This window comes from Nothobranchius furzeri, chromosome 15, assembly GCF_043380555.1.
Source record: "Nothobranchius furzeri strain GRZ-AD chromosome 15, NfurGRZ-RIMD1, whole genome shotgun sequence".
NCBI lineage: Eukaryota > Metazoa > Chordata > Actinopteri > Cyprinodontiformes > Nothobranchiidae > Nothobranchius > Nothobranchius furzeri.
In genome coordinates, this window is record NC_091755.1 from 45,701,676 (window position 1) to 45,725,406 (window position 23,731).

Genomic DNA, 23,731 nt, shown 5'->3' on the forward strand with positions numbered 1-23,731 from the left:
CATGAGGTTTTTGTTTAAAGAAGATAAAATTAAATTAACCGCTGGGATTAAAGACGATTCTCTGTTTTTCATAATCCGGTTCTGAGATCTGGACTCAGAGGAGAGATGGAGTGCAGCGGCAAGGTAAAAGTTGCTGACCTACTAGGAGGTAGACCCTCACCCCTCCCCCACCTAATGAGACCCCCCTCCCCCCATGGAGCCAGTGTTATTCGGGCAGAAGCAGGGTTCTGCTCCACTTCCATCCTGTTTCCATCAGACCACTTTAGTGAGAGGAAACTGATTTTGGTCATGTGACCTGATATCACAGCTGCACAAGAAACCTCAGAGAATAAACTCAAAACTGCTCCATGACATCATCTTTTCCTTTGAGTGTCTCGACGGACTTCCACCTTTGGTCGGCAGAACCTCGTCGTCTCAGAAATGAAATGTTTTAAATTATGGAAGCAGAACACTGAATTAATGCTTTGTTGATGTTTGAATGATGCTCTCTCTCTCTCTGTGTGTGTGTGTGTGTGTGTGTGTGTACGCTTGACTGTATATTGTTAAATGGACACATTTTAACTTTCAACCGGCAGTGTGTGGACATTTCCATATTGTGGAGACAGCTAGCTGGTCCACACGATGACAAAATACCCTAAAAGGTAGTTTTAGAGGTATGGTGAGAATAAACGTTTGATTTAGGTTTAGATTAGGGTTAGGAGTTTAATCCCATTGGTTAAATTTAGGGTTAGTGGAGTCACAGGGATACAGAGACAAGTGTGTGTGTGTGTGTGTGTGTGTGTGTGTGTGTGTGTGTGTGTGTGTGTGTGTGTGAGACATTGTGGCATCATCAAGTCATCTCCCTGTCATGCTTTTGTTCTGCTCAGCAATTAAACCAGGTGATTTCAATCAGAACAGTGAATTAACCTGGTTCAGTTGCTGAGCAGAACAAAAACATGACATGGAGATGACTTGATGATGCCACAGTGTCACACCTCCGGTGTGTGCAGCGAAGTCAGGAACAGAGAGCGAATAGTTTTGGTGAAGTCTCTTGGATTATTGGGCTAAATAGAAATTGTAACTTTTTGACAGTATCAGGCGATGTAGCTCCGCCCCCTCTGAAGCTCTATAGCGCAGGTATAGGGTCACAGGTCACAGGAAGCTAGACTTTCTGTGACTGAACTGGTGTTCTGATATTTGGGGTTGTTTTCATACAGACACGGTTTAAGCTGGAGGATTTTTCCACAGATGGTTTACCACGAAGGTTACCATGGTGACCCTGATGAGTTACTGTTAGTAGCATTGACATTATTGTTCTTGTTGCCTCAAAAAAATAAAAAAATACAAAAACGAAAAACCTTTAATAAGTTTTTCGTTCAAATAGTTCTTCTGAGGACATTTGAGTCATGAACAATAAACAACTGGATGCGTTTTTATTTCTTAAGTATTAATCTGCAAAGTGTTCTGTATTTTTATTCTAGTTTGATCTTTTTTAAAGTAAAAGCGTCATGAGGCAAAAATAAAAAAAACTTTGGAAATAATTAATATATTCAGACATATTATATTTGAAACTTTGAAATAGTATTATCTAAACTTTAAATGTCCCTTAGATTTTTTGGTTTTATAGTAATAATAATAACAATAATAATAATAATAATAACAATAATCATAATAATCATTCTCATAATCATATTTATAGTAACAATAACATCAATAATAATAATAATCATGATAATAATAACAACAACAAATAACAATAATAATAATAACAACAACAACAAAAATAATAATAATCATAACAACAACAACAATAATAATCATAATAATAACAGCAACAATAATAATAATAATAACAACAACAATAATAATCATAACAACAACAACAATAATAATAACAACAACAACAATAATAATAACAACAATAATCATAATAATAACAATAATCATAATATTCATAATAACAACAACATCAATAATAATAATAATCATGATAATAATAACAATAACGATAATAATAATAGTAATAACAACAACAACAACAACAACAACAATAATAATAATAATAATAATAATAATAATAATAATAATAACAATAACAACAATAATAATAAAAATATATCTGTGGATCACACAGACTGCAGAAAGATAGATGTATTTTGGCTGATGTTTGTTTATGTGACTGTTTGTTTCAACAGCTAACGCCTCACCTGATGCTAGCTGCGGGGACGGCTGTCATCGGCTCTCTGCAGTTTGGCTACAACACCGGTGTCATCAATGCACCTCAGAATGTGAGTGAAAGTGGTTTTATATCTGCAGGAAGTCTAAATGCACAACTGAAGCACCTTATTGTAGCTTCATAACCAACACAGACACATGATAGACCACTTAGCAAAGATGCAACCATCAGCTGGTCATAAATAATAAACAGGAAGTGGAACCCAAAAATCTAACTGAGACTGAAAGTTGGAGGAACTCCGTCCTTCATGAAATTAAATGGATGTGAATCTTCAGGTGTGATCTGCTGGACTAGCTTGGATCTGTTTTGTGTTTCAGATCATTGAGAGCTTCTACAACAAGACGTGGACCGGCAGGTTCTCAGAACCCATCTCACGGAACACCCTGACAGCTCTGTGGTCTCTCTCTGTGGCCATCTTCTCTGTGGGAGGGATGATCGGCTCCTTCTCCGTCGGGCTTATTGTCACCCGCTTTGGCAGGTAGGACCCTACTGGTAACCACAGCAACAGCTCTCAGGACTGTTAGTACATGTGCAATCTCTGCAGGAGGAACTCCATGCTGGGGGCCAACGTTCTGGTGGTCTTTGCTGCCGCCTTCATGGGTTTCTCTGAGCTGGCGGCCTCCTTTGAGATGCTCATTATCGGACGTTTCATTGTGGGCCTCTACTGTGGTCTCTCCACTGGCTTTGTGCCCATGTATGTGGAGGAAATCTCACCAACATCCCTCCGTGGAGCACTGGGCACGCTGCATCAGCTTGGAGTGGTGATCGGGATTCTCCTGGCTCAGGTAGGATACCTGGGGGAGGGGTTCTATCCATGCAGGTTCTACCCTGTTCTACCCATGCAAGGAACCGTTACAATCCCGGACAAGCCCCCATTTATGTTAGAATCACAAGATTTCACCACACATTTGTGGGTGAAGAGAAGTAGGGTGTCCACACCCCCTGCACAGTCCAAATGGGGTCAAAGGTCAGCCACAAACTGGAGATTGCTGAAAAGCACAAGGCAGTGATCCATGGTGCATTTAGAGCCAACCACTGTCAAAAATACCCGAGTCCACAGAACACCATGTGTGCGTACACACTCTTGTGTGTGTGAGGTTTCTCCACCAAAGAGTATAGCAGTGAGTGTGAGGGGCCACTGACCTGTCCCCCCAACACCCGTGAAACAAATGAAGGAGATCCAAGCCCCAGAAATCCAGGGTCTTCAATCAAAACGGTCTGAGGGCCACTCCAAAAAAAGACCCAGAGGCAAGAGTATTAGACGTTTAGTGGGATTTTCTGTCCGACCGGGGGAATGTTCACAAGTGAAATCCATTAGTGTGCAGTTTTTGCCGTGTGGCTGCACGGCACACACTGTAGCACCGACGCTGTTATGTCTACAGTTTTTATCTCCTTGTGTGGGGTCTCTCGGTTTTCTAAAGCAGACAGTGCTAAATGTATTTCCTTCAGGCCCTCTGTTGAATTAATGTCACAGGTCTTTGGGATTGAATCCATCATGGGGAACTCCTCCTTATGGCCACTCCTGTTGGGTTTTACTCTTCTGCCGGCCATCCTGCAGTGCGCCCTGCTGCCGTTCTGCCCTGAGAGCCCTCGCTACCTCCTCATCGACTGCAACGAGGAAAGCAAAGCCTGCAGTGGTGAGAGTTCAAGCTTTCACGCTTTGTAAATGGCTCGGCAAGCGCTAGCTCAGTAGCTGTTAATAACTGAGTCTTTGTTGGCTAAGAATGATTAGCTGTGGCAGCCATATTGACTTGGGCTAGCTAATTAAGCCAATCAATAGTCGAAATTCATCTGTTGAGAGTTAGATGAGGGTAGAAACACACAATATCTTCCATAAGAGGAGCAAAGATATTAAAAGGATCTGAAAAAGTATTTTCTGTCTTCACGAGGACGCTCAAGTAAACGTAAATATTAAAGGACAAACATTTTGGGCCCATGTTACTAACGGGTGTTGCCCCATGTTACTAACGGGTGTTGCTGCTGTGCTCCAGCCTTAATGAAGCTACGAGGCACTGACGAGGTGAGCGAGGACATACAGGAGATGAGGGAGGAGAGCCAGAAGATGATGATGGAGAAGAAGGTGACCATTCCTGAGCTGTTCCGGTCTCCAGTTTACCGCCAACCCATCCTTGTTGCCATCATGCTGCAGCTCTCCCAACAGCTGTCTGGCATCAATGCCGTAAGTCACAGCGGGCTTTTATTAAGGGTCAAACTTAGGTGTGGGCTATTTGTCTTACCTCCAGAGCAACAGCATCCGTGTTTACAGAAGAACTAAATATAAAGTCCTGAGCCAGACCTCAGTGACTTCATCACAGCATGCATTCCTGCGCCGCTCTGCCCTGATCCAGACAGAAAAAACTGGTTACTCAACCAGCACCATCCTCCCTACAAGCTCGTCCTTTAGATCAGCGTAAATATAACGGCTATGGGACAGCAGCAGCTCAGTAGGTACAGCAGGTTATCCAGTAATGCGAAGGTTGCAGGTTGAATCCTCGCTCTAACCAGAGAGGGCTGCTGTTGTGTCTTTGGGCAAGACACTTAACCCGCCCTGCCCAAGGGTAGCTGTGGCTACATTGTAGCTCATCCCCACAAGTGTGTGAATGGGTGAATGACTGATTGTGTTGTCAAGTACCTTAGGGGGTGGTAGAACCCTAAGAAAGCGTTATACAAATACAGACCATTTACATGGAGTTAACCTGTTCTACCCATGCAAGGAACCCACACAATCCCGGACAAGCCCCCATTTATGTTAGAATCACCGGATTTCTCCACACCTTTGTGGGTGAATAGAAGTAGGGTGTCCACACCCCCTGTACAGTCCTTGGTTTTAGGCAGCCAAATGGGGTCAAAGGTCAGACACAAACTGGAGATGAAGCAGGAATCTTCAGAGACTTTTAAAAAGCAAGTCACCCTCAAATAAACATTTTTTTGCTGATAAACTAAATAAACTAGTGTCTAATCGTGCTGCAGACACCTGTCCTCAATAATTTGGCACTTCAGTGCATCTTAGTTAAAATTTAACTATCCTGCCTAAAACTGGCAGTGTTGTGCCATTGTCAGGTAAAAACTCTGCACTGCATTGAATTTAAATCTGCCGCCGCTATTGGCTAAGAGGTATGCTATGATGTAAACTAGTACATTATGATGTCACAATGCTGTTGTGAGCCTGTGTGTGTGTGTATTTGTTAGCAGCTTCGCCCTCTCGGTCTGCCAGGCAACAGCATTTGTTAGAAGTGGAGTTAGAATCTGGTAGGGGGTGACTTGCTCTTTAAATAATCCTGCATCAAACTGATGATCAGAACTTAACATCTACGGATCTCCTCCTCTGCAGGTGTTCTACTACTCAACCGGTATCTTTGAGCGGGCGGGTGTGTCCCAGCCTGTCTATGCCACCATTGGTGCCGGAGTGGTCAACACCATCTTCACTGTGGTTTCTGTAAGTTTCTAAGCAACCATTAAAGTTGGGAAGTGTGGGAACACTGGGAACCTCACATGTCCTCCCTCCTGTGCAGCTGTTTATTGTGGAGCATGTGGGCAGGAGGCCCCTTCACCTGATTGGTTTGATGGGGATGGCCGTCTCAGCTGTTTTTCTGACCGTCGCCATGGCCTTGTTGGTAAGGGATCAGCTTTGGAAAACCCCTCCCACTTCATGGACGACTCCTGTAAACCCCGCAGGTGTTCTTGGGATTTCTGCTTTGTTTTCTGCTCAGGATCAGCTCAGCTGGATGTCTTATGTCAGCATCGTGGCCATCTTCAGCTTTGTGGCATTTTTTGAAATTGGCCCTGGCCCCATCCCGTGGTTTATCGTGGCTGAGCTCTTCAGCCAGGGGCCCCGGCCCGCCGCCGTGGCTGTTGCTGGTTTCTGCAACTGGTCAGCCAACTTCCTGGTGGGAATGTTCTTCCAGTATGTGGAGGTAAGAAAGTGCAGACGTTAAAGCACATTTTCAGTCCTTTTGAAATGCTGTTCTGTGTGAAAGTGATCCCAACTCCAGACCGGATGTTTGTGTTGGTTTACAGCAACTCTGCGGGCCGTTCGTCTTCATCATCTTCACCGTCTTGCTGCTCGGGTTCTTCGTCTTCACCTACTTTAAGGTTCCGGAGACCAAAGGCCGTACCTTTGAGGAGATCTCAGCAGGTTTCCGCCACTCCGCCAGTCAGGGGGCCGACAAGTACTCGGCCCCGGAAGAGTTCAACACCCTGCGGGGTCACGACCCCGACCTGTGAACGCTGCCAAGTGGAAACACACAAATCATTTATTCTTTTTTTTAGTTTGATATTCAAAGTTTAGTTTCATTTTTGTGTCAACCACAGATTTTGTTCATAAACCCAGAAACAAAAAGTAATGTTTATGTTTTATAACTTTTTTCACACCTATTAGTTAACAATTTATGAGTTTGTTTTAATTTAATTAACAGTAATTTGTTTTGTTTTAGGTAAAAATCAATTCTTTAATATTTAAGTTTTCTTTATTTCAACTGGTCAGTTATGATGTTTCAGTGTGTAGGTGTTTCCTGTGATTAACTCATTCATTTCGTCCCATTTCTAAGACGGTTTCTGTATTTAGTTTATTCTAATACGTTATTTCTAAAGTACATTTACAAAGAAGTCAGTGTTTTGTTACAAAAAATGTGGAAATTATGCCAAAAAACTTGATTTCTCTGTTGTTTCTGTAGAAAAGAGAGTTTTAAACTTTTGGTTCACATAGAATTTATATTCATAGAGTTTGGAATAAAAAAATAAAATAAATAAAAACCCATGAGGATTTTGTGTTTTTGATGCATAAGAATGAGCTGAGATGGATAAAAACAATAAAACTTTATTAGGTATTCATTAACTTTGAACACAAATGTATTTTTGTTTTTTCAGGTTGCTTCCATTTAAAACTGAGGCTCTGAAATATTTTTTAATGAAATTATAGTTAATAGTCTAATTAGTTTAGCATTTTCTCTCTTTATATATTTTCCCTTATTTAAAATCTCAAATCATTTACAGATTGTTTTTTTTCTCTAGAAAATATTCGATATAAACGCTGAAATGTTCCTGCATCAGCATCCAGATGTTCTGAATCTTTCTAGAATCAGATCCAGTTACTAACCCATCAGTGGGTCTGATTTAATGGTTTGGTAAAGAAGTGCTGCTGCTGTCTGATGTGGTTCCACCTGAATCACGAGTCTCACCCTGACCTTTTTTAGAAATCATCTTCTGCTTTGATTTCTTTTTTCTTTCTGCTGCAACGTGCAGACTGATGAGCCCCAGTGGGAGGCTCGTAACACCACCTGGTTGGGTCACACAAACTGTGGTTCTCAGCTTCATCCTCCTTGCTTTTCACCTGTGTGCACCCAGGCAGAAGTCCATCACTGATGTTGTTTCAGCTCCAACATCAGCATCCTTTGTTTAACATCTGGTTTGATGCTACAGGAGCAGCGTTGGTTTCAGGTTTCAGGAGTAAACCCGACGCTCAGATGGTTAAATCCCGTTTGGTTCATGGATCCGACCCAAAAGCTGACCGCGGGATCGCTCTGGGTCAGGGTGAGACCTCTGTCTTCTATTATTATTATTATTATTATTATCATCATTTTTAGTTTAGTATTCAGGAGCAGCAGATAAAACAGGTCAGAGGTCACATCTGGGCCTGGATCACATTTCAGCCAGGTTAAAGTTGGACTTTATAGTACAGGTGAACTTTGACCTGGTTTTAAGGAATCCTTCTGGTTTCTATAGACCTGATCCCAGAAAGGATCTGGATTTGTCAAACACAGAACTGAATAAAGCTTTAGACATTCAGGTGGGCGTCAACGTGTGGCGACTCTAAATAACCTCTAATATGGTTCAATAGTCTAAGCTGAGTCCTAATGTCTCCGTTTGATAAATACGGAGGTTTAAAGACAACCTAAACAAAAAAGAAATGTTGAAGTTGCTGCCAGTGGCTCATCGGGGTCACCACGGTAACCACGGAGATGTTATACAACTGTGGACTCTGAGGGGACCAAGAGGACACCATCAGTCCTACAGCAGGTGTAAGACTCTCCTACTGATGTTTACCTGTATGAGTGACATCATCAGTTGGCAGGTAAACATGTTAAAACCATCAGAGATCAAAACACCAGTTCAGTCATGGAAAGTCCAACTTCCTGTGACCCACCAGCTGAGGTGGGACTGACCTCATTCAGGACCTGAACACCCAGGATGTATTTAATCAACCCAGCTGCGGTTCCGCTCTGATGTCGACCCGGTGAGGGTCGGTATCAGGTCAGGTGAGGGCACGAGTCAGGGCGAGTGGAAAATCAACAACGACGCAGCGTCACACTCGGAGCTCTGACCTGGACTTTGTACCGGAGGTCATGCTGCTGCAGACGCGATGTTGTGTGGAATCCTCACAGCCTCCGGTTTATAAAAGCTGCTATTGGTCAGTTACACCGATGATGTCATTAAGGTAAAGGTGCAAACCTACGATGTCATTAAGAGGACCATAATATTGTTACCTGTGTCTGTTAGCAACCAACCACTGGGTGGACTTTAATGAAACTTTACTGTTTACAGGATGAAAGTCCACCAGATCCAAGATGGCCTCCAAAACAAAGCGGTAGCCAACAGAATGGCGTTAGCGGGGACGAGGCTACGGAGCCAACACACTGAAACTCTGCTGATCCAGGAGCAGTTTCTGGCTGCTGGGGAGGAAAATAATACATGACTTCACTGATTAGTCTGATCTCTGCTGTGGTCTTGATTCACATTTTTACTGGAAAACAGTTTCACGAGAAATGGGTTTATGAAAACACACGTTACTGGATTTTTGTTGAAATAAAACGTCATTAACCCTTTCACCAGCAGCTGCACTGTAGTTTCAAAATAAAATATCTAAAACGAAGTAAAGTATTAATCCCAACAGTAAATTATACCCATGATTATGAAGAACCACACATTCAAACTAAATCATCAGTAATAGTTCCTGTAAACAAACAACCAAATGGATTTAGTTCGGTTTCATTTGTTTTATTTGCTTTTTTGTTTCTGGGCACCAAGTTTTAAACGACAGAAACATAAATAAACTCAACATTTCAGTTTTTCCTCCAACAGAAAAACGTTTCCTCGTCTCATCTGGAGCGAAGTTTTCCACTCAAGTAAAAAAAAACAAAAAAACGTATTTAAGGAAATGAAAATAACTTACTAAAATAATGAAGCAGAGGAATCTAAATCCCGTTTACTTAGATTTTCTGAGGTTGTTTTGTTGTTTAATCAGACAAATCAGATTTTTAACCTGTGGGAGAAAATTTTCTTTATCAGATTTTCTGAATACGAGTTTAAAAAAAGGAAGTTAGAAAAATAAATGAGAAACACTTTACAAGGGTCGATTTATTACCGTTAGTGCATTATTAAACATTAATAAACAACGGGTCCCTTTAATAATGTTCCCGATATTAAGCATCCTTAAGGTTAGGACAAAGGCTGGGGTGGGCCTGGCATCCCATAATATGGTTAAGTAGTTGTTAATTCCTTCTGGAGTATTTCTCTTATCCGATGGTGCCATCTAGTGGCTGATCAGCACATCACACAAAAAGTCTGTTGCTGTTTTTTAAAGTCCCATTAGTTGTCACACACACTGATGTGTGTGTGAAATTTGTTCTCCACATTTGACCCATCCCCTGGGGGAGCGGTGAGCTGCAGACACAGCCGCGCTCGGGAACCATTTGGTGGTTTAACCCCCCAATCCAACCCCTTAATGCTGAGTGTCAAGCAGGGAGGCATTAGGTCCCATTTTTTCAAAGTCTTTGGTATGACTCGACCAGGAATCGAACCCTGATCTCCCAGTCTCAGGGCGGACACTCTACCACTAGACCACTGAGCTACTTTTTAAGATGGCGACTTTACGTTTCTGTTTATAAATGAGCTTCTGTAGCCGACAAACAGCTAAAACACGTCGTTTTACGAGTATTATTCTCATGCGACTGTACAGTGGCTGAGCGCCGTAGATGACTGCTCTCGCTGGGGGAAATAGGATCCCAGCCCCCCCCCTCCCCGCTTATTGGAGCCTCATGTTATGTTGTGTTGTCTGAAGTCTGTTGTTTTTTTTGCAGAGCAAAGCTGCCCTCCTGGTGGGAGCGCAGCTCTTAAGTGCCTTTTTTTCCCTCCACCTGAACCAATCCTCATGTTACCCTCTTATCTCTATTAAGGAAGCGCGACACAGGGTTGCGAATGACCAGTCACCAGTTCTTGTCATGAGTCGTGCCCATGAATGTCTGATCTCAGAATTGTGTGTACTGAAACTCTAATTTCCCTCTGGGATTAATAAAGTATTGATTGATGTCATGTTGTGTTCTCATAAATTTATATTTTAGAGAGTTTCTTATCCGTGAAAAGTTCAATTCTGCATCAGCCGAGGTATTCCTTAAATCTGAGGCAAGTATGTGGTAGTCTAACGTTATTGGTTAGTTCTGGTCGGCGCTCAGTTTCCCGTTGCACGGAGCTCTGCGGGGCAGGGGGCGTGTTTAGTGAAGAAAAGACGTGTTGCTTACATTATATCACAGAGATGATCATTTTTACGGAATTCTGACATACAGAATTCCTGAAAGGGGAAAACTCGGGAGAGCTACTCTAATAAAGGGACCCTTATTGCAAAGCATGACCCAAAACATTGTAAAAGTTAAGCTTACTTAGATTATACATTTAATGGAGCACTTTTTTATTCATTGTCAGAAATGTCTTTTGTAAACGTAGTTTTTAATACAAGATCTAATTTATTATTTATTCTTTTAACGACTCTTTTGTTCCAAACTAATTTAACTAAAAAAATAATTTTAAAATAAATAAGTGAAAAAAAAGGACTAGAAAAATACTATTTTCTAGAAAATTTCACTTAAAATTAAATTTTAAAGAAAATCATGAAATTTTTTATAAAACTTTTGTCTCTTATTTCCACATTTAATTAATCTTTTGTTTTATTCTTTTCTGTGGATCTCAGCTGAGTTTAAAAAGTCGTTTAATTTCCACGTCGACTCAGTTTCTATAAAACACTCATAAAAATGTAAAAATTTAAGTTAAATACTTTTTCTTCCTAAAGGCACTTTTCTGTAAAATCTGAGATTGAATTAAAAAGTTAATTCCTTCCTAAAATATCTTTTAGTCAGATTTTTTATTCAGCGAGCGTCCCGTTGTCATGGCTCCCGTCGCCATGGCTCCCGTCGCCAGGCATCCCGTCAGCGAGCGTCTCCAGCGGCGCGTCGAGGAGCTCGAACATATCGTCGAGGACCTGCCACAGACAGCTCTTCAGAGGGAAGTCGTTGTCCACCAGGTTGACCAGGAAGTAGTTATCGTGGATGTACTTGATGATCATCCTGGACGGCGACTCGTCTTCGTAGAGCTTGGCCCACTGCTCGATCCACAAGGCGAAGGCCTCGTCCTGCAGACAGGAAGAACGTCAAGCTTCACCAGAGCTTTTCAAATTAAAGGTAAAACGTTTGTGCAGAAACTCAAAGGTTCATTTTGTGTTTTTTTTAAACAAAAACAAACTAAGTGAACTTTGTTCTGAAGGCTGATCACCACTGACACAAGGCATTATGGGTACTGTAGTTACTTGTGCCAGTGCTAGTGTTACATTGGATTTAAAAAAGACATTTTTTTAACCTTTTCATGACTTTTTACTCAACATTTTGACAACCTCGCCACTTCCTGTTTTATTTTGAAAGTTTCTCCCACTAACAGGCTACCTTCCAGTACATGAAGCTGACCGGGTCCACCACGGTGGGCTGGACGATCTCCCTGCCCGGGAAGATGCCCCAGGTCACGGCGTTGGGCTGCATCTCGTGGGCGTTGGTCAGGTTTCGTCCCTGAAACGATTCCGAGAGACGAGTCAAAGCCGCGTCTCGCACAGCGATGGACAGGAAGCTGGTCGTTCTGACTCACGTGAACGTTAACGATGTGGTAGTTCACGCGCGGCTCGTATTTCTTCAGCACTTTAAGAAGAGCGTTCACATTTTCACTGGAGGTGAAGAACTCCAGATAAGCCTGTTGGACACAAAGCGAGACAACCGAGGAGACGCTTGAGACACAAAGGCACGCTTTCATCAGAAAGGACCAAACGAAGCGCGTTCCGACCTTCTGAAAGACGTAGCCCCCGGCAGGTCCCCAGCCTACCACTGCGTCTGTGGACGGTTTACCGTTGATGTTGGGTTGGGAGTTGATGGTGAGGACACCTCGCCTGTTGACCTTCTCCAGCTCGTCCTTCAGAAGGTTCGTCTCCGGGGCCAGAGGCTCGTCGTTCCACGGCAGACACATCACCTGGAAGGCAGGCGATTTTAGTTTGGAGACTAAGTGAAGCCGTCTGAATCTACAGCGGCACTCAAGGTTCAAAAAGACTCTACGTGAAGCACCAAAGGAGAAAGGTCTCTGAGTCTCTAAGAAAACGTAAGAACAGCCTCATCCTGGAGAAACAGAGATGAGTCCTGAGCCAGCAGGGGTACAAAAGGTTTCTGCAGTCCTGAAACGGCTCAGAACTGAAACTTAGTTCTGGTGAAACACAAAAGAAACGGCGATTTTCAGCAGATGTTAGCTGCAGTGCTAGCTACGGTACCGAACCATGCAGCTCGTTAAAACGCTGAAACAACCACAACGTGTGAATTTTGACAGCAAGGCTGGAATATTTGCCTTGAATGCTATAAGTTGTATTGAGTTGCTGTTAGCTTAAAGCTAATCTCCATTTCTCCAAACGAAAGCTGCTCGACGGGTCGTCTCTGCTGACTCCGCTCCACACACTCCAGCTTCAAAAACACTAAATATTAACGAAACGGAGGCAGTTTGCAGATAAAAACATCTGAAACGGCGAGACGTTCATGAACGCGCGGCGCCACCGGACATTCCTACCTTGTGTCCGTTTCGGTTGAGTTGGCCTGTGATGTAGCAGGTGAACACCTCAAAGACGCTCTCCTCCCTTTTCAGCTCCTCCCCCCACATCTGCAGAAGAGCCTCTTTAGACGATTTGCTCTTCAGGTAGAACAGGTAATAGTCGTTCAGCTCCCCGAACGCCGGCGAGGACGAGTTTCCCCTGAAGGCAACAGCGGGACAGCCTGGTTAGAAACCCCTCCCACGAGCCTCCTCTCTGGTAACCATGGCAGCAGGCCTACCATCGCCCGTTGGGGAAGTCGTCCCAGTCCTGGGTCCGGTAGATGTAGCTCTTGGGTCTGGAGGCCCAGAAGATGGGCCGGACATCTTCTACTCTCCGTTTGGGATGAGCGCTCACCGCCCAGGGCAGCGGCCGTCTGAACACATAAAAACAAAAACTCAGAGGTGCCGCTGGCTTTCTACAAACCTCAACATGGAGAAGTTGAAGATGTGAAAACCGGAAGCAGCATTTTAAAGGGACATTCCACCACTAACCCAGTGGTGCCCCTGGTCTGGAACCAGACTGCATCTCTCTTTAGGGTGGAAAATCCCTTTAAGGTCTGGGACCCTGCATGTGCAGCGTCTCTGGTTGGTCCAAGAGCTCATCTTAAAGACTCCAGCATTAATAAAATCTGTGAAGGAGGTGTATGAGTTCTTCGTGGACATGAACAGGGTTTTCAGACTCACCTGGGGTCTTCGATCCAGAGGCCCAGCTGCCGGAGAACCTCTGTGGGGGCCACTTCTCGGTTCAGGGTGTAGAAATGGAGGCCGGGTACTTTTCCGCTGTCCAGCAGAACGCGACACATCTCCACCGCCTGATGGATCCCGTAGTTCCGGATGGCGGCATCGTTGTCTTTGATCGGCTCGATGACTCTGGTGATCTCCTCGGGCACCTCCAGCTTAGAAAGCTTGACCAGCTGACGGAGGGACTGGTAACCCTGGAAACCAACAGCATGCGTTAACACCGGGGTGGGGCGGTGAGACCTTCTGGTTCACTCGTTTCATCAACACATCTGCAGCGGTCTCTGGTAGGGACACGTACTCTGGGGAAACAAAGCTCCAGCGCGCCTGTTTCAGGAACAAGAACTGAGCCACATCACAGCTGAGCTCCAGACGACAGGATCTGGAGTTTTACTTCCTGATATGTGGACACCTCTCCTCTGATTGGCTAACAGCAACACAACTCTACCACTTACTGTTTGCTCTGCAACGCTGAAGTTTTATCAACTATTTTCTTGTTCAGCCCGCATGAAAAACTCATTATAATCAGAAATAATCATTAAATCAGGGGTTTTCTGTGTTCCACACCTTTAAGGTCTCTACTGTGTGTCTAACTCTTCCTCTGCTGCCATTCCTGCAGCTCCTCTCTAGCGAGGCCTGCTGGTTAGTAAAGGTACTGCAGGAAGAGGAGAAATCTCCTGTGTTGACTAGAAACACAAAATATTATCTTCATAATCATGATGAAAAGAAATAAAATGTCTTTAATGACAGAATTGTGTAGATTTAATCCGCCATCGGATCACTTCTTCATCCGGGAAGGAAGTCGGAACCAGGAAACGTCACTGCTGTGCTCCGCTAGTGTGATGGGAGAAGGAACGTTGTTGGGAGAACTACTCTGGATTTGGGTTTAGATGCGAGTAAAACCCAGAGAGCCTCAGCTGAAGGTTCGAAGTCTACGGTGGCCTGGGAGATTCAGGGCTCGTTTTATTTTTAGATCAAATCGAATCCCAGCTGGAGCGACTGATAAAGACGGCGAGTCACACATCAGAGGAAATTCCTGGACAGCCTGGAGCGGCCTGTGTTTTCTCACCGCTGCGGTGGAATGCTGCTGAACTAAACTGATCTTCTCTTTCAACGGCGTCGTAAATCATGGCTTAGACTTTCATTTAACCAAAACGGAGCGACTGGATCGTTCTGGCTCGTGGTTTTCTCCGACCTTTAAGGTGGAGGCAGAGAAGCAGCTGTGGGAACGGCCTCGGAGGACATCAGCAGGACCTTTCTCAGGTTCTGGAGAATCATTAATAGGGTTCAAGTTCCTGGAAGGAGCCGCTTGTACCTGGATGGGGAAGATTCCAGGCAGGATGGGACACGTGACGCCGATGGCCCTGCAGTCATCCACGAACGTGAGAAACGTGTCGGCTCTGAAGAACAGCTGAGTGATGATGAAGTCTGCGCCGGCGTCCACCTTCTCCTTCAGGTGTCTGAGGTCGTCCTCGTAGCTCTCCGCCTCGGGGTGGCCGGTGGGATAGCCTGCACACAAACAACTTCAGCGACGACGGACAGAAGAAACGTCTAAACCCGAGGCTTTTATCTCAGAGACGAGATCTGAAGTTCTACTGAAGACGAACGAAGCCTCGGCCCCAAACTAACGGACAAAAACCACCGAAGCAGACTGAATAAAACCGATTAGGTTAACGTCATGAGCAGGAATTCGTTTTGGTGAAACGTCTCCTCGTCACCGTGGAAACCTACCAGCAACACACACATCAAAGTAGTCGTCAAACTCTGACCGGATGTGTTTAACAAGGTCGACGGCGTGGTTGAAGCCTCCCTCCTCCTCCTCCCAGTCGGACCCCACCGGGTCTGAGGAGAAATCAGAACAACTTTACTGGGACCAGAACCAGCAGCAAACATTACCCACGAACAAAGAGATTCGGAGGAACACGGGCCCAGACCACCACACCTCCTCCTCCGTGCACTTCCTGTTTAATTTCACTTTTACTCTGAATTTGAACGACGTTCAGCAACGAACATCAGAAATGATCCTTCAGGCTACATTTAAGTACATTTGAAGGCATTTTAATCCTTCTGAAGACTCCAGATCATCTTCAGAAGTTTAATTTAGGGAATGTAAAGAAAACCTGAAGTATTTGTCCCGAGAAGAGCCGCCTCCCCACAGCAGAACAGGACACCTGTCCAGGCAGGTGAGCTCTCCCCAGAAGGAAACGGAGAGCTTCAGAACCCGTACCTCCTCTCAGAGCCATGATGTTCTTTAGGCCCAGGTGTTTGGCTTTGGCCAGGTGACCTGTGATCTTCTCTTTGGTCTGGTTGCAGCAGGTCAGGTGGAGGACGCTCTCCAGGCCGCAGTAGTTCACCGCCGTGCTCGCGATCATCATGGAGGAGGTCTCTTTGTCCGATCCCGGGTCTCCTGCAGGGTGCCAGGTGATGTCGATGAACAGAGGTCCTCCAGAACCCATACGGTCAAACCTGTCAGGGACACAAACGGCACCTGTTCAGTTGGGGGGCGGAGCTTTCCTAAACCCATGATCATTTTAGACACGATCGATCATTTTGATGTTACACGCTGCTCAAAGACACGCGAGACAAGTTTCCTCCGGACCTCGCTCGTTTAGACTTTCCTCCCGGCAGCCGGACTCGGTCAGCGTACCTGGAGATGAGGTTGACGGCCCCGCTAGCCGTTCGAGGAGGGAAGAACTCCAGCGAGAACCACTGGTCTCCAGACTCCATCCTCCTCCTCATCTTGTCCCTCAGCCGGTCCGAGCGGACGGCGTCCAGAACTGGCGTGGAGCACCGGGAGCTCTCCTTGGAGCTCTCCCCGCCGCTGTTGCTGGTGCCACTCGAGTCACTCTTACACGACAGCCAACTGCCGTCGACACGCTGGACTTGGTTCACCATGACGGCAAAAGGTGCTGAGAGGACAGAAGAAGCAGAAAACCTTCTTTACTACAGTCGACACCTAAAAGCTCTGCTTCAATACATCTTAAAGGAACTCATCTCTTTGGGAACTTTGTCCCCTTCTTTGAACAAATTGGGAAAAGTATTTAAATGAATTTTGTCAAGTTTAATTTATTCAGCAGAATTAATTTCTATGATCCAGTCGGTTTCGTCTCCAGCCGGCTGGAGGAACGGGAATCTGAGCTTCTGGACTTTGAGCCCAACTCGTCGTGTAAAGACTTCTATAAGTTCTGGATCAACGCGGTCGTAAACCCAGAGATGATTCGGCAGAAACGACATTACATCAGTTTCCTGCTGGCTGAATTTCAGGTTTTTGGTCTGAAAAACGATTTTCTGACGTTTAAGCTCTAAAATCTGTTGGAATTTGAACACAAACCATATTTATGTCAAATAATGCATCTTCTAGTTTTTATAAATGATTTCATCTTAGGAAAAATAATTCAGATCATTCTAATAAAGAAGTGTTGTGAGGAACGTTTAAAGGAGGAAGAGAGACTTTTATATATCAACGATAATAAAACCCATCACTTTATTTGTCCTAAAACAAACTTCTTAGCAGGAAATCTTGATTCTTTCAAAAAGAACAAAGAACGTCATCCAACTCTGATTTTAACAGGTGAAATCGGAGTTTGTGGGTTTTATAGATCTGAGGGTTAGGATTAAAACAATAACACCAGCTTAGATCTTTCATTGAGTCTGACGTTTCTGGCTTTATTTTCTTTAATCAAAATTTGACATAAAACTCAAGTTTATAAAGAGATGTTCATAAGTCTAGTCATTCCTGCTACACAGGTTATTTATAGCTGCTAACTAGGTTAGTACCTGCCGTGGTAATCTAGGCTTTTTACGTAAATCCAAAGCTTGCAACGCATCAAGAATAGAAAGTTACGTTTAATTCTGTTTAAAGTGTGTGCAGCAGACGCGCCTACCTGCTACGTTCGTCAACAGAAAACTCCAATAACTTCAATAACTGTTAGCAGATCATTCAAAGTCAAGGGTTCTGGTTCTGGGTCACATGTACAGAACCGCGGCAGCAGCAGCAGCAGCACGAGCCTCCAGGCTCGGGCTTGCAGCAGCTAGCTAACAGATGTAAGCTAGCGCTGGAAGGGAAACCACAAACAGTCCGGCTTCTTCAAGACGAACCGAACCTGAAGTTCTGGACTCGTCCTGTTCCACAAAGGAGAACCAGGCACAGGACCACTCCCCACCCCAACACCCAGTAGGTCGCCTTTAGCACCAGCACCAGAACCAGAACAGCAGCAGAACAACTGCTACAACGTGCGGAGCTGATGCTGCATTCATGGTACCTCGGAAATAGGAGACTAATGACTACCCGTTCTGTTTCCGATCAATAAAACGAACAAACGCTGACTTCGTGGTTGTTTTCATCCTTTGCTGTTGAAAAACTCAACCACAAAACACTAACTGGGCAAATGGAGAAACTGCCTTTTGCTGTTTCAGGTCAAGAAAATAATTTAGAATCATTTTAAATAATTTAGATTTGGTCAGAAACGTTTTGTCCTAAGGACAGCAGATAACAGTTATTAGTTTTTATTGGCAAAACCTCATCACATTTTCTTCTTTGTTTTACTGCAAAATAAATCAAAAAGACCAAATCAGTCCTTGTCAGGTGAATTATCGGGTGCTGTAGCGCGTTGCATGATGGGATAGCTACCCAGCTAACAAAAATTTGTTGTAAGAACGTTATGGGAATGTTTATTTTGAATGTTGTAAAAACGTAGAAATGTCCAGTTTTTTTAATGTTACTGGAACGGTTGTGTTAACGTTACAAAAACATTGCTGGAATGTTTGCTTAAAGTTGTTTGAATGTTATTTTACGGTTAGCATGACATTAACAGAACATTATGGGAATGTTTACTTTAAATGTTGTAAAAACGTAGAAATGTCCAGTTTTTTTAACGTTACTGGAATGGTGTGTTAACGTTACAAAAACATTGCTGGAATGTTTGCTTAAAGTTGTTTGAATGTTATTTTACGGTTAGCATGACATTAACAGAACGTTATGGGAATGTTTACTTTAAATGTTGTAAAAACGTAGAAATGTCCAGTTTTTTTAACGTTACTGGAATGGTGTGTTAACGTTACAAAAACATTGCTGGAATGTTTGCTTAAAGTTGTTTGAATGTTATTTTACGGTTAGCATGACGTTAACAGAACGTTATGGGAATGTTTATTTTGAATGTTGTAAAAACGTAGAAATGTCCAGTTTTTTTAATGTTACTGGAACGGTGTGTTAACGTTACAAAAACATTGCTGGAATGTTTGCTTAAAGTTGTTTGAATGTTATTTTACGGTTAGCATGACATTAACAGAACGTTATGGGAATGTTTACTTTAAATGTTGTAAAAACGTAGAAATGTCCAGTTTTTTTAACGTTACTGGAATGGTGTGTTAACGTTACAAAAACATTGCTGGAATGTTTGCTTAAAGTTGTTTGAATGTTATTTTACGGTTAGCATGACATTAACAGAACGTTTACTTTGAATGTTGTAAAAACGTAGAAATGTCCAGTTTTTTTAACGTTACTGGAATGGTGTGTTAACGTTACAAAAACATTGCTGGAATGTTTGCTTAAAGTTGTTTGAATGTTATTTTACGGTTAGCATGACGTTAACAGAACGTTATGGGAATGTTTACTTTGAATGTTTTAAAAACGTAGAAATGTCCAGTTTTTTTAACATTACTGGAAGGTGTGTTAACGTTACAAAAACATTGCTGGAATGTTTGCTTAAAGTTGTTTGAATGTTATTTTACGGTTAGCATGACGTTAACAGAACGTTATGAGAATGTTTACTTTGAATGTTTTAAAAACGTAGAAATGTCCAGTTTTTTTAACGTTACTGGAATGGTGTGTTAACGTTACAAAAACATTGCTGGAATGTTTGCTTAAAGTTGTTTGAACGTTATTTTACGGTTAGCATGATGTTAACAGAACGTTATGGGAATGTTTACTTTGAATGTTGTAAAAACGTAGAAATGTCCAGTTTTTTTAATGTTACTGGAATGGTGTGTTAACGTTACAAAAACATTGCTGGAATGTTTGCTTAAAGTTGTTTGAATGTTATTTTACGGTTAGCGTGATGTTAACAGAACATTAGCATAACATTACTGGAACGGTTACTGAAACGTTATTTGATTATTAGCATAACGTTCCCGGAATATTTTCATAACATGGCTGCAATACTGCTACAATGTTACCGGAACATTTTGTTAATGTTTGGAAAAACATTGTTGCAGCATTAGCAAAACATTGCTAAAACGTTAGCCTGACATTACCAGAACGTTATCTAAAGGCTAGAAAAATGTTTCTGCAACGTTATCTTAAGGTTAGCAAAACATTGCTGGAATATCAGCATAATGTTTCTGGAACGTTATCTTAAGGTTAGCATAACATTGCTGGAACATTGGCATAATGTTTCTGGAATGTTAGGGTTAGGGTTAGCAAAACATTGCTGGAACATCAGCATAATGTATCTGGAACGTTATCTTAAGGTTAGCAAAACATTGCTGGAACATCAGCATAATGTTTCTGGAACGTTATCTTAAGGTTAGCAAAACATTGCTGGAACATCGGCATAATGTATCTGGAACGTTATCTTAAGGTTAGCAAAACATTGCTGGAACATCGGCATAATGTATCTGGAACATTATCTTAAGGTTAGCAAAACAACGCTGGAACATCAGTATTGTCACGATCTGGGGATGTTTAGGACCCAAATATGCTGAAACCCAGGATGACACGAGGCTGGGGAAGATGTAAAGTGAAATCCTTTATTTTAGGAGTAACCAAAAAACAAAAGTAATCCAAAAGGCTGGGAGCCAACAGTCCAAAAATCCAGATAGAGATCTGGAGATCCAAAAATACAAGAGGCACGAGAAGACTAGATCCAAGCACTAGAGGCACGAGAAGAACTTGACAGAATTACAACAAACAACAATGGACCGACAAGACACAGAGACAAGACAGGGCTTAAATACACTGGGGCATAATGGGAGGCAGATGAGCTGCAGGTGTGTGGAGTGTGGGGGGAGGACCAGGTGAAAGCAATGACTAATCAGGGAAGAAACTAACATGACCTAAGAGTGAACCTAAAAACACAAAAGCAACCATATAACTAAAATTCTAAAGGGAAGGAGAACTACAAAAACCGGTGGGACAAAACATATTAAAGAGACTAATAAAAATGAAAAGCTGAAACTATAAACACTGCAGAGGGATGACTGGAGAAGACTAAAGGAACACAGGAGACACATAAATGAGATGCAAAGGACATATGAGGGCGATATGAAACACAAAAGGAGAACCTGGAGTGGGAATTGGAGGGGCTGGGGAACAAAGGGACACAGAACATGACAAGTATAATGTATCTGGAACGTTATCTTAAGGTTAGCAAAACAACGCTTGAACATCAGCATAATGATTCTGGAACGTTATCTTAAGGTTAGCAAAACAATAATGGAACAGAAGATTAATGTTTCTGAAACGTTATCTTAAGGTTAATATTACTTTGCAGTAACATTAGTATAACATTGCAAAAACTTTAGTTTCTGAAACCCTTACAAAAAAGAAGTATACTTTAAGTATCTAATTTCAAGTATACTTAAGTGTACATAAGTTTATTTGCATACTTGTTCTTAAAGTTTACTTAGAATTATACTCCTTGGGTCTAAATTGGGCCACTAAAAGTATACTTGAAGTATACTTCAAAGTAATAATTTAAGTTTATTTGTAGTGTACTTCTGATATAATTGAGTACACTTTTCTCTTTGAAAGTATACTTAAAGTAACATCACAAGTGTACTTGGAGTGTACTTCTGATATAATTAAGTATACTTTTGTCCTTGAAAGTATACTTAAAGTAACAATATAAGTTTACTTTTCATACAATTGAGTATACTTTTCTTCTTGAATGTATACTTAAAATATACTTTAAGTAATAATATAAGTTTACTTATAGAGTACTTCAGATATAATTGAGTATACTTTTCTCCTTCAAAGTATACTTAAAAGTAACAGTATAAGTTTACTTCTAATAAAATTGAGTACTTTTGCCCTTGAAAGTATACTTAAAAATAAACTTTAACATTATACGTTTACTTGCAGTGTACTTTTGAAATAATTGAGTATACTTTTCTCTTTGAATGTATACTTAAAATTATACTTAAAGTAATAATATATGTTTACTTGTAGTGTACTTCTTATATAATTGAGTATACTTACAGTTTTGAAAGTACACTTTACAGTAAACTTGACGTAATATTCTTTTAGTAAATTTTAGTATCTCTATTTTCTCTATAAACACATACTGCAAGTAACATTTAACATCTATTTGCTTACTACCAATACATTTAATTTCCACTATTTACTGATACTTCGTCTTTATGCAGAGAAAAAAGTTAATAAAGTAGCTAAGTAATTTTGTTTAAATGTATTAAACAGAGAGAATTAGAACAGAACAAAAACAGACCTGTTTACCAGGATTAATCAAAGATGAGAACGCAAACTGTTCTGAACATGTTTAACGCGTTAATTCTGTCCATTTTGAAAGACTTTTTAAAAATGCCTTTAAAAAAATCAGTCCATTTTATGGATCCACTTGCTTGGTTGTTGATGCCTTTTTGAAGTTTTCATTGTTGCATTTCTTTCGTATTATTTTTCTTTTATCTTGAACGCGCAGAGAGGGAAACTTCAACTGAGCATGCCCTGTGAACACACAAAGCAAAAAAATGAACACTTGGCACTGCCCCATCACTTTCATTTTTTAAATAGCAATTAATAAACATTCGATACATTACAATTTCCTTTGATTTCATTTTAAATAAATATTTAGAGTGCCCAGGTAGCACATAAAGAATGCAATTTAACGGTTTTCTTAAACAGGGTATATACAGCAATCCTTAAGTAAAATTTAATACTTTTTAATACTTTTTTTACTACCTTCAGAATTTTTTTAAAACCATCACAACACTAAATTGCAAGTGTTAATCAGCGACCTATTTACACATATTTTAACATATATAACATACAAAAAGAATAGACTTAGAGACTCACTGATGTTGACAACGTATTGCACATATTTATTTTACTTAGAAAATAAGCCAGGCACTTCTGTTCAGTGGTTCAGACAGTCGACCACGAGGCCTGAAATGATGCACAACGACCACTGAATATGACGTCATCATTATGTGACCGGATATGCTAAAGCAGGGCTGCTCGATTATGGCAAAAACAATCATCACAATTATTGTGACTGAAATTGAGATCTCGATTATTTAAGACGATTTTTCAAATTATGTAGATTTTTATTTTTTTATTTTTATTCAGTCATAAAACTGCTCAGGGCACAATCAGGGCAAAAGAACTCCTGATTCCCAGTATAAAAAGACCAATATACTTATAGCTCATAGTTTGACCCAAGGGCTGTAGACATTGGTTTAACTCATTTAAGTCTAACCAGTACAGACCCAAATACCAATATCTTGCAAATACTGACAGCAAGAATTATACAGTGGCATTTATAAATACATGCAAATTGCTGTCCACTAAATGTTGCATAGCATTTATTGAGTCGTGTCAAGGTGCTGTAGGAGTGCACTAGCACCATGTCCTCAGAGAGATTAGTTATTATTTATCAGCGTGAGGAACTTATTTCTACCTTATTTATAAACTATTTATTTACAAGTCCATCAGTTAATGTAATAAATGTCCCAACCACAGCTGCACCCCCACCCCCAACCCGGTCTCACAGCAATCAGGGGCAAGCTGCACGTGTGTTTAGCACGCCGCACGCGCACATTTAGCCGTTTTTATCGGCTCAGGAGTCCGCAGGTGCGGGTGTGTGTCACTCACTCTGGTTAATCCAACAGGGAGCCGGCTCCGAGAGCCGTTTCTTTAGCGACCGACACATCACTACATCATTCCCT

The 23,731-nt window shown here is 41.9% G+C and overlaps 2 protein-coding genes and 2 long non-coding RNA genes across 5 annotated transcripts in view; 2 read left to right on the forward strand and 2 right to left on the reverse strand.

Moving 5' to 3' along the window:
• LOC129164835 (uncharacterized) overlaps positions 1–12 on the reverse strand; it is a 2,752-nt gene extending 2,740 nt beyond the window's left edge. The window contains exon 1 of the long non-coding RNA XR_008564325.2: positions 1–12. This exon is cut by the window's left edge and continues 80 nt beyond it. This is a non-coding gene — a long non-coding RNA (uncharacterized lncRNA).
• LOC107391522 (solute carrier family 2, facilitated glucose transporter member 1) overlaps positions 1–6,971 on the forward strand; it is a 6,989-nt gene extending 18 nt beyond the window's left edge. Inside the window, exons 1-10 of one of the 2 annotated variants that reach the window (XM_015968849.3) lie at positions 1–123; positions 2,175–2,267; positions 2,533–2,693; positions 2,760–3,000; positions 3,690–3,852; positions 4,207–4,394; positions 5,547–5,651; positions 5,728–5,829; positions 5,926–6,129; positions 6,233–6,971. The exon at positions 1–123 is cut by the window's left edge and continues 18 nt beyond it. In XM_015968849.3, the coding sequence (XP_015824335.3) occupies positions 106–123; positions 2,175–2,267; positions 2,533–2,693; positions 2,760–3,000; positions 3,690–3,852; positions 4,207–4,394; positions 5,547–5,651; positions 5,728–5,829; positions 5,926–6,129; positions 6,233–6,439 (1,482 nt within the window). In that variant the 5' untranslated portion in view covers positions 1–105 and the 3' untranslated portion in view covers positions 6,440–6,971. Of the gene's footprint in view, positions 124–2,174; positions 2,268–2,532; positions 2,694–2,759; positions 3,001–3,689; positions 3,853–4,206; positions 4,395–5,546; positions 5,652–5,727; positions 6,130–6,232 lie in introns of both variants that reach the window. The other variant, XM_015968848.3, reaches the window with a different exon arrangement.
• Positions 6,972–8,276: 1,305 nt separating this feature from the next.
• On the forward strand, positions 8,277–9,039 carry LOC107391523 (uncharacterized). The gene is made up of 2 exons (XR_001573658.3): positions 8,277–8,648; positions 8,756–9,039. It is a non-coding gene; the product is annotated as an uncharacterized lncRNA (long non-coding RNA).
• Positions 9,040–9,187: 148 nt separating this feature from the next.
• Positions 9,188–18,275, reverse strand: mthfr (methylenetetrahydrofolate reductase (NAD(P)H)). The gene is made up of 12 exons (XM_015968847.3): positions 17,716–18,275; positions 16,479–16,740; positions 16,059–16,297; positions 15,563–15,673; positions 15,147–15,340; positions 13,778–14,028; positions 13,333–13,467; positions 13,073–13,253; positions 12,308–12,490; positions 12,116–12,217; positions 11,920–12,039; positions 9,188–11,612 (listed from the first exon to the last, which is right to left on the reverse strand). Exons 2-12 carry the CDS (start codon positions 16,724–16,726, stop codon positions 11,346–11,348), a joined length of 2,031 nt encoding a protein of 676 aa, XP_015824333.3. The 5' UTR covers positions 16,727–16,740; positions 17,716–18,275; the 3' UTR covers positions 9,188–11,345.
• Positions 18,276–23,731: the final 5,456 nt, after the last annotated feature.

Excerpts from the sequence above, each read along its gene's own strand:
- mthfr (XM_015968847.3), bottom strand. The coding sequence starts at position 16,726 with ATGGTGAACCAAGTCCAGCGTGTCGACGGCAGTTGGCTGTCGTGTAAG. Across the intron at positions 15,674-16,058 it reads CATCATGGCTCTGAGAGGAG|ACCCGGTGGGGTCCGACTGG; the intron begins GTACGGGTTCTG and ends ATTTCTCCTCAG. Across the intron at positions 13,468-13,777 it reads CTCTGGATCGAAGACCCCAG|ACGGCCGCTGCCCTGGGCGG; the intron begins GTGAGTCTGAAA and ends TTATGTGTTCAG.